At 42.9% G+C, this 9,171-nt stretch overlaps 1 protein-coding gene across 1 annotated transcript; it reads right to left on the minus strand.

Annotated features, from left to right (window-relative positions):
* Window positions 1-2,472: 2,472 nt before the first annotated feature.
* Smco1 (single-pass membrane protein with coiled-coil domains 1) lies at window positions 2,473-7,836 on the minus strand. Its single transcript, XM_057764859.1, has 3 exons — window positions 7,694-7,836; window positions 3,695-3,844; window positions 2,473-3,307 (listed from the first exon to the last, which is right to left on the minus strand). Exons 1-3 carry the CDS (start codon window positions 7,741-7,743, stop codon window positions 2,863-2,865), a joined length of 645 nt encoding a protein of 214 aa, XP_057620842.1. The 5' UTR covers window positions 7,744-7,836; the 3' UTR covers window positions 2,473-2,862.
* Window positions 7,837-9,171: the final 1,335 nt, after the last annotated feature.

Raw genomic sequence — 9,171 nt, forward strand, 5'->3', positions numbered from 1 at the left:
AACTCACAGAGATCCGCCTGCCTCTGCCTCCCGAGTGCTTGGATTAAAGGCGTGCACCACCACCGCCCCAGCGAGACCCTTTTTCAAAAAAAAAAAGTATTCAGTGATGGGCATGGTCACACATGTCATGTAATCCCAGCATTTAGGTAGAAAAGGCAGAGACAGAAGCAAGGGAATCTAGAGTTGGAGTCCAATTTGGGCAACATAGAGAGTTCCAGGTCTAACAGACTCTGGTTCAACTTCCCTGAGAATCTGTAAGAAGGCTGCTCTCACCAGAAAGTTGAACGTTTGGGCCAGAGAAACCTTAGTACTGTGACAAGCTGACATTTACACTTTCTTCTATGGCATGGATCCCTGATGTCTGCGGCCTTCCTTTCTAAAGGCTTAAAGCCCACAAGCTTTTTGTACACTGTGTGGAGATGTGTCTCTGCCCTTCTTTTCCTGCCTAAGGCACCTTCTCATTGGTTTAACACAGAGCTGAATGACCAGTAGCTAGGCAGGAGAGGATAGGCCGGATTTCCAGGGAGAGATAGGAACTCTGGGAAAGAATCTGAGGTGTGGGAGATTCTCCAGTGAGAACTGGGGGAAATAGGACTTATGGCACTGAGGAACGGGTAATGAACCACCTGGTTAATTTAATGTGAAAGATTAATATAAATGAGCTCATTTAAATTTTAAGAGCCCATTGGAAACAAGAGTAAGTTAAGGCCAAGCTTTCGTAATTAATAAAAAAAATCTCCATGTTATTATTTGGTAGCTGCCAGTCCAAAGAAAAACCTCTTATAGTCTGTCCTGGAGCCGTGGCTGTCAGACACCTGATACAGGTGCTACGAACGGAACTCTTAGCTGCTGAGTCATCTCTCCACTGAGTCATGTTACGTTTATGATTGATTTTACTAGGTATTCAAAATTCAAAATGTTCAAAATGAACAATCTGATTCCTGCTAGAGAAACATATCTACCTCTTCCAGACACCAAAGACAAACCAAAGAAGAGACTGTGTTCAAGTTCAGTTTGCTGAACCAGTGAGTTCTTTAGTCTTAGAGGAAAATGAGTGTGAGATTTCTTACTGTAGTGTGGATGACTCAGAGGCAAGCTATCCCACCTACAGCTCGCACCTCAGCATGAGATGACCCACAAAAGCTTCATTTCTAGACTCCCAACCACAGTCCACTGTTGGGGAATATTATTTAAAGGTGTGTTACATTTGTGTATACTCTGGAATATTTGCTTAACAATGTAAAGATGTGTTCCTTTTGTTTATGCTGCATTTGTCTAACTCTGTGAGGCTGTGATTCTTTGCCTGTCTAAAACACTTGGTGGTCTTATAAAGAGCTGAATGGCTAATACTGAGGCAGGAGCAAGGATAGGCGGGGTTGGCAGGCAGAGGGGATAAATAGAAGGAGAAATCTGGAAGAGGAAGAAGGGACAAAAGAGCCAGAAGTGGACACTTGGGGCCAGCCACCCAGTCAGTCACCGAGTAAGATTACAGAAGTAAGGAAAGGAAAAGGGCCAGAGGCAAAGGTGAATGAAATAATTTAAGGAAAGCTGGCTAGCAACCAGCCAAGCTAAGACCAGGCATTTAGAAGTAACAATAAACCTCTGTGTGTGATTTATTTGGGAGCTGAATGGCAGGCTCCCCAAAAGAGTAAAAAGAAATATCCAAAGACAAGAAGAAAAGAGCAAAGAGTAAGAACAAAGTATAAAAACAAAGGACAGCAGTCAACTGTCCACCTCCTGGATACTCCAGCATCCCTAAGACCAGGCGGAGCAAGACTGTGTATGGCTTGTGGCTGGGGCTGGAATCTCAGGGGACAGCAACATCATCCTCTCCCTTCCTGATCTCATGGCTATGTGCTGTGGCTGATCACAATTTCAGTGATGCCATGCTGTGTCTGGAGGACAAGTTCCACTATCTAGTGAAAAGTATTTCCCTTTGACTCTTGACCTTTTAGTCCCCTCACCCCCGCAAAAAAATTTTTTTGCTTATCACTGCAGAAATGTAGATATCTAAACTAATATACAGTATCTTTTAAAATATAAGTAATATATATGCATTATATATAGTTGGTTTTGCCCCTTTTATACTTAACATTAAATATTTAGACAAAACACCACCAAATCTGAGTGATGATTTCATATAAATTTATATTTATGTTTGCGGTATCAGGGATTGGGCCCAGGACCTCTATATATGAGGCATATCCTCTGGGTTACATCCCCAGACTCTATTTTCTTTTTTTATTGAATATTTTTTATTGATATTTATTGAGCTCTACATTTTTCTCTCCTCCCTGCCTCTCCCCGCCCCCTTCAATCCTTCCTCAAGGTCCCCATGCTCCCAATTTACTCAGAAGATCTTGTCTTCTTATACTTTCTTTTTTTTTTAAATTTTTAAACAAAGAGCAAACATGGATTTATTTATTTTATATTTATTTATTTATTTATACAGTATCCTGCCTGTAGGCCAGAAGAGGACACCAGATCTCATTATAGGTGGTTGTGAGCATGTGGTTGCTGGGAATTGAACTCAGGACCTCTGGAAGAACAGTCAGTGCTCTTACGTGCTGAGCCATCTCTCCAGCCCTCTTTTTATACTTTCTACTTCCCATGTAGATTATATCTATGTAAGTCTCTCTTAGTGTCCACATTGTTGCCCCAGACTCTATTTCACTATAAAAAGTTTGCTTATTTTTTAATATGGCTACACACAAAATATTTATTGTATCAATTTGTCATAATTTCTTTAGTGCTCCTCCCACTTTTGCTATAAATAAAATAAGCCTACACTAAATTATTCATGTTTTTGTTTTTGCGATACAAATGACTGAAAGTGAAATTGCTGGACCGTAGGGTAACAGGTTAATCTTTGGCTGATGGTATCAACTCTTTCAGGGATGCCCTTTGGTTCTCAGGGGTCCTCACTGCTTTCCCCTTCTCAATGACCTGAACAGCCTGCAGCAAACCATCCTGCAGAGCCTGGTTCTTTACCATGTTGGTGATCATGAACGTAACATCTTTGATGTACATCTGTCGTACATTAGCAGCATAGTGTTCTGCTTTGTCGCCATGCGCAATGAAGAAGGTACAGAGCGCTGTGACGTGTCTCTCTTGCAGCCCGTACTCCTCCAGGACTGACTCCCACACGGTTCTAACACGCTTGTTCTTGACTGTTCTTCTAAGGACAGAGGCTAAGGTCGGAAGACTTCTCACCAGGTCTGGAAGCTTCTGAAGCACTCGAGTGTGCAAGCAAATAAGGACTTCAATGACGTAGCTGAATAAAATATTCAGTTCCATTGAGGTGAACCTATGAAAAATGTGGAAAGCTCCTTAAATGGAATATTTAGTGTATAAATGTAGGTTATATTTGATTAGATTGGCTCAATGTAAACCCACTAGGAAACCAGCTATCTATTTCAAGAAATACAGCCTGCACCAAACTGCAGAGCTGGGCTCTCAGGCCACCCATGGTGAGGGAATTCTGTCACTCATTCCCGTCAATAAGACTGGCAGGTAACAGACTCACAAGGTGGGCACTGTGGTGCTGGGCATAAAAAACAATGCTCAGATCAACCTTTTGTGAATGAAGGAACCCAGGCATGAGTAATACCTTTGGGACAAACTAAATTCAGTTTGGAATGGCCACTGAGAGCTCTTGCAAAGCCACAAAAGCCAGGATTCAATTATTGCTCACCCGAGGGCCAGAACTGCTGTCCATATCTCATCCTGGGCTGCTTGGCTTGCCAAAGTCTTGCTATGGTGTTCAAATTGCTGTGTCAGTTTATCCTTGGTAATGTCTAGTTCTTTGAACTGTGCGTCTAGAGCTTGGAGCTTGTTGTCTACTCTACAGGATTAAAGAATCAAAGTTAAGTCTGGGCCAGGGTAAACCCAAGACTCTAATAGATTACTTACAGCCCTACCAAATGTAGATGAAGACTTAAGGTGAAATGTGAACAGGGTTCCCACTGGCCAGGCCTCCTCTGATCTTGCTCTTCATATTGTCTGACTTCTGGATCATCTAGCTGTTTCCATGTCTTGTGCGATACTTTATGCTTCACAGAGTATCAACAAGCATTATTCTCATGACTGTAAGTGAAGCTATCAGTTGTTACTTTTTAAAGATGGCTTTATTTTCTGTGTGGAGGGAGGGGTTGGGGTGCATGGGTGTAAGCCAAAGGATAAACTGTAAGAATTATTTTCTCCTTCCACTATGTGGGTCTTGGGGCTTGAACTCAGGTGGTAAGACCTGGGCAGCAAGTGCCTTCACCAGCTCCACCATGTCACCAACCCTCTTTTTTCCTTTTTTGGTTAGAGCTGTACAAGTCCTGGTTTTGCCATTTTATAGATAAATTGAGTTTGAAGAAGACTATCACTTAAATGAATAGCGCTAGAATCAATGAACATGACAAAGTAGCTTACCCTGTTGACTTTGCAGATCCATTTCTACCTAAAGGAGCAGCTCAAATTCCATTGTGTGTGTGTGTGTGTGTGTGTTGATAGTGATACTGGGGATTGAGCTTAGGGCCTCACACTTTCTAGGCAAGAGTTATACCACTGAACTATGTCCAACCCTCCACTGTCTTCTTAGATCCACTCTCTGGAAAATGCTTCCCAGTATCTCCCAACATTTGTTTTAGTTTACACTGCATAAAGTATAAATTCTACATAGAGGTCAGTGGCCATTTCTTAGAGATATTTTCCTCTCCCCTAATAGCCAGCAGAGGCCTTCCAGAGAAGGAGTAACTTATGTCTGGGTCATACACCTGGCACCTGTGATGACCATGATCTGCTGAGCCATCACACGGGGACTGAAGCAGCTGGGAGCAGCACTGACCACCAGGGGCACCGGAGCACTGCCACTGTACCTAGATGAACCACGAAGGGCTGGAGGGACAGCCCGCTGGCCTGAAAGCACCACATCATCTTTGATGAAGGAAGCGATAGGAGACAGTTGCCTCTCCAGGGACCTTGACCTTTGTGGCTGCCCCAGATTATGTCCTTGAGCATCTTCCCTTGGTCCTCAGTTTCTCCCAACAGTAGTTTCAGGGGCCACTTTCTCTCAGACGTACACTTTATCTGTTCTGTGCATTTCCCCCTCAACAGATCATCACAGTCAACTATCCTGAGCTTAACTTTATGAACTCTCCCCTCCATCTCAGAAATTACGACGGAGGAATTTTCTCTCAGTTTTGGTTCCAATTTACACCTAGATAAAAGTTGGCATGGAGCCGGGCAGTGGTAGCGCACGCCTTTAATCCCAGCACTCAGGAGGCAGAGGCAGGTGGATCTCTGTGAGTTCGAGGCCAGCCTGGTCTACAAGAGCTAGTTCCAGGACAGGCTCCAAAGCTAGAGAAACCCTGTTTCGAAAAACCAAAAAAAAAAAAGTTGGGGCCGGGCGGTGGTGGCGCACGCCTTTAATCCCAGCACTCGGGAGGCAGAGACAGGCGGATCTCTGTGAGTTTGAGACCAGCCTGGTCCTACAAGAGCTAGTTCCAGGACAGGCTCCAAAACCACAGAGAAACCCTGTCTCAAAAAACCAAAAAAAAAAAAAAGTTGGCATGGAATGTGTGCTTTAATAGGAGCATGAAGCCAGTGCGGCTTCTCTGCAGCAGCCTCTGCTTTCAAGTCAACTATGCCACTTGACTGTCTTTAGCTTTTAGACTTCAAACTATACTGCTGTAGAGCATTTCTAGCCTGAACTCTAGAGATAAACTCTAGCTTGTCAAGAACAGTTTATAATTGCAGGAATCCTTTGGAATATCCTGCCAAAAGACATGCTGACCACTCTGCTAAATGTCTAAAGAGAATGTAGAGATGTCTGAGCAGGTAAAGGTGCTTGCTGCTGGCCTAGTGATCTAACTTTAATTAGCCCCACATGGTGGAAGAAGAGAACCAACTCCTTCAAATCTTGCTGACTTCTGCATGGATGCTTGTGACATGTACAACCTTGCCCTATCACATAAAAAAGAAATATATTTATTATATATTAGAGCCAGGTGGTAGTGGCACATGTCTTTAATACCAGCTCTTGGGAAGCAGAGGCAAGTGGATCTCTGTGAGTTCGAGGCCATCCTGGTATACAGAACTAGTTCCAGAACAGTTAGGGCTACACAAAAACAAACAACCAAAAGAAACCCTGTCTCAAGAAACAAAACAAAACAAAAACAAAGGGTTGGAGAAATGCTTAGTGAATAAGTATGCTTGTTCTTATAGAAGACCTGGGTTCAACTCCCAGCCCCCACCTGGTGGACAGCTTATAGCTGTCCATACCTCTAGTTGTAGGGGATCCAATGCCCTCTTCTGACTTCTGAGGGCACCAGGCACAAATGAGTACACATAAAATAAATAAATCTGAAAATAATTTTTAAATAAAAAATGTAAATCTGAGTGCAATCTTTCCTATGACAACTCCCCAACAGCCTCACAGTTTACTCAGTTGTTGGAACTAGAAATCTAAGAATGATTATCAACCCCTCCCCAGACAACTGCTATCTAACCCATCTCCTGCTTGTTCCCCAGTAAGCCAGCCCATCACCTTTCACAGGTCCTAGGACCACAGGAAGTCTTCCTGGGTCCTTGCTCCAGTCTCCAATTCATCCTTCACACACTTCTCTAAAATGCTGTTGTGATTTAGATTTATTTTCTGTATGAGTGCTCTATCTGCATGTACACCTTTATGCCAGAAGAGGGCATCATATCCCACTATAGGTGTAGTGAGCCACCATGCTGCTGCTGGGAAGAGCAGCCAGAGTTGCTGGCTCAGTTAACCCGTGAGCCATCTCTCCAGCCCTACTGTGATAATTAACTCAGTTAAAAATGTATATTTTCTACCGCCTGACTTTAGGGACAAATGGATCTCCTCAGCCACAAGCATAATGCCTCTGTGAGTCTCCTCACACATCCTAGTTGCTAATCTGTAAGGCCAAAATGTAGTTTCCTCACTATAAAATCCCTCCCCTATTTATTTCCTCATAAACTCACTCAGATGCCTTGACCCAGCTAAAGTAGCCTCTGGGAAAAGCCACTTTCTTAGGCAAAATGGATTGACCCCTCCATTAGTCTTTTTGGAACATCACCAGTATAAGGTCACTTGTATGAAACTGTATATTTAAAAAAAAAATACAAAGCCGGGCGGTGGTGGCGCACGCCTTTAATCTCAGCACTTGGGAGGCAGAGGCAGGTGAATCTCTGTGAGTTCGAGACCAGCCTGGTCTACAAGAGCTAGTTCCAGGACAGGCTCCAAAACCACAGAGAAACCCTGTCTCGAAAAACCAAAAAAAAAAAAAAAAAAAAACTACAATTCTACTCTTCCTATAGGCTATGAGCTCCTTGAGGATAACAGCCACATTTCACTTATTTCTATAAATCTAGCATGAACTGAATGGAGTTTTAGCATATTAAAGAATTTTTTTCTTGATTCTGTGTGTGTGGCGGGGGGCACATGCACATGCAGAGGATTTATAAATCAGGACCTTTGAACCACACAAACATTCTACTACCAGACTAAACTCCAACCCCCAGAGTTTTCTTTATTATCAGTTAGAAATTTTTGAATCTGCAAGACTCAGACCACTTTGGCAAACACAGTTCTAAAGAGCATGTCTGTCTTCTTTGCTTATCTCTATCTCCATTCTTCACTCCCTTCTGACTACAGCAGACCCTGGCTTAGTCCCTCCCTGGAACCCGGAGCCACCTTTTCATTGCCTCCTTCAAGGATATCAGGGCTGTGGTTTCATGGTTCATCTTCTTTAGGAAAAGGAAAGGAAGCAAGATGAAAACCCTAGAGAGGTTGGGATCCTGGATTTTCTGCTGTTTCCCGCTCAGCAACAGGCAGCAGCAATGGGAATATGCAATCTAAATTCTGCCTGGAAGGTCACTAAGTACATGAAGCTTTTAATAGCTTGAACATCCAAATATAGTTTCAAAGAAGCAATGGTTGAACACAGGTGTCCTGGGGTGCACTGTAACATTTGTCTTTGACAACAGAGCAAGCCATTATAGAACAACAAGCAGCCACAGCAAACACAACTTTGTTTACACTGGGAAACTTATATAGGGACATACAAACATTACTCTACAATTAAATTTGATGGAGATGCTACTATCATTTAAAAAAATGTATATTTGCTATACATGAGTATTTTGTGTATACTTGAATCTGTGCACCATGTGCCATAAGAGGGCGACAGGTCCCCTGGAACTAGTTACCGACAGTTGTGAGCTCGCCCGTAGGTGCTGGGGATCCAACCTAGTTCCTATGGAAGAGCAATAATAGCTTTTTTTTCTGACAGGGTCTCTCTAAGTAGTCCTGCCTATACTGGAATTTCTGTGTAGACCAGGCTATCCTGGAACTCACAGAGATCTGCCTAATTCAGCTCCCAAGTGCAGAGATTAAGGATATGTGCCACTATGCCTAGCTAACAAGAGCTTAATTAACTGTAGCCATCTCTCCAGGCTCAGGTTTCATATTTTAACAGCTTTTTATCAAATTATAATCAATACAAGTTTTTAAAGAATGCCTTACTTTTTTTCTTTTTTAATTGATATTTATTTATTTATTTATTTTTTGGTTTTTCGAGACAGGGTTTCTCTGTGGTTTTGGAGCCTGTCCTGGAACTAGCTCTTGTAGACCAGGCTGGTCTCGAACTCACAGAGATCCGCCTGCCTCTGCCTCCCAAGTGCTGGGATTAAAGACGTGCACCACCACCGCCCGGCTTTTAATTGATATTTATTGAGCTCTACATTTTTCTCTGTTCCCCTCCCTGCTTCTCCCCTCCCCCTTCAATCCTCTCCTAAGGTCCTTATGCTCCCAATTTACTCAGGAGATCTTGTCTTTTTCTATCTACTTTCTACTTCCCATGTAGATTATATCTATGTAAGTCTCTCTCAGTGTCTGCATTGTTGTCTAAGTTCTCTGGGATTGTGGATTGTAGGCTGGCTTTCTTTGCTTTATGTTTAAAAACCACCTATGAGTGAGTACATGTGATAATTGTCTTTCTGTGTCTGGGTTACCTCACTCAAAATAATGTTTTCTAGCCCTATCCATTTTCCAGCAAAATTCAAGATGTCGTTATTTGTAACATGAGGGCCTGCTTGTTGGGATTTCTGTCCCGCCCGACACCCCACAGCTGGCAAACGCCAAAGAAAATCACACAAAGGTCTCCATAAGAA

The sequence above is a fragment of the Chionomys nivalis genome, chromosome 3 (assembly GCF_950005125.1).
Source record: "Chionomys nivalis chromosome 3, mChiNiv1.1, whole genome shotgun sequence".
In the NCBI taxonomy this organism is placed as follows: Eukaryota; Metazoa; Chordata; class Mammalia; order Rodentia; family Cricetidae; genus Chionomys; species Chionomys nivalis.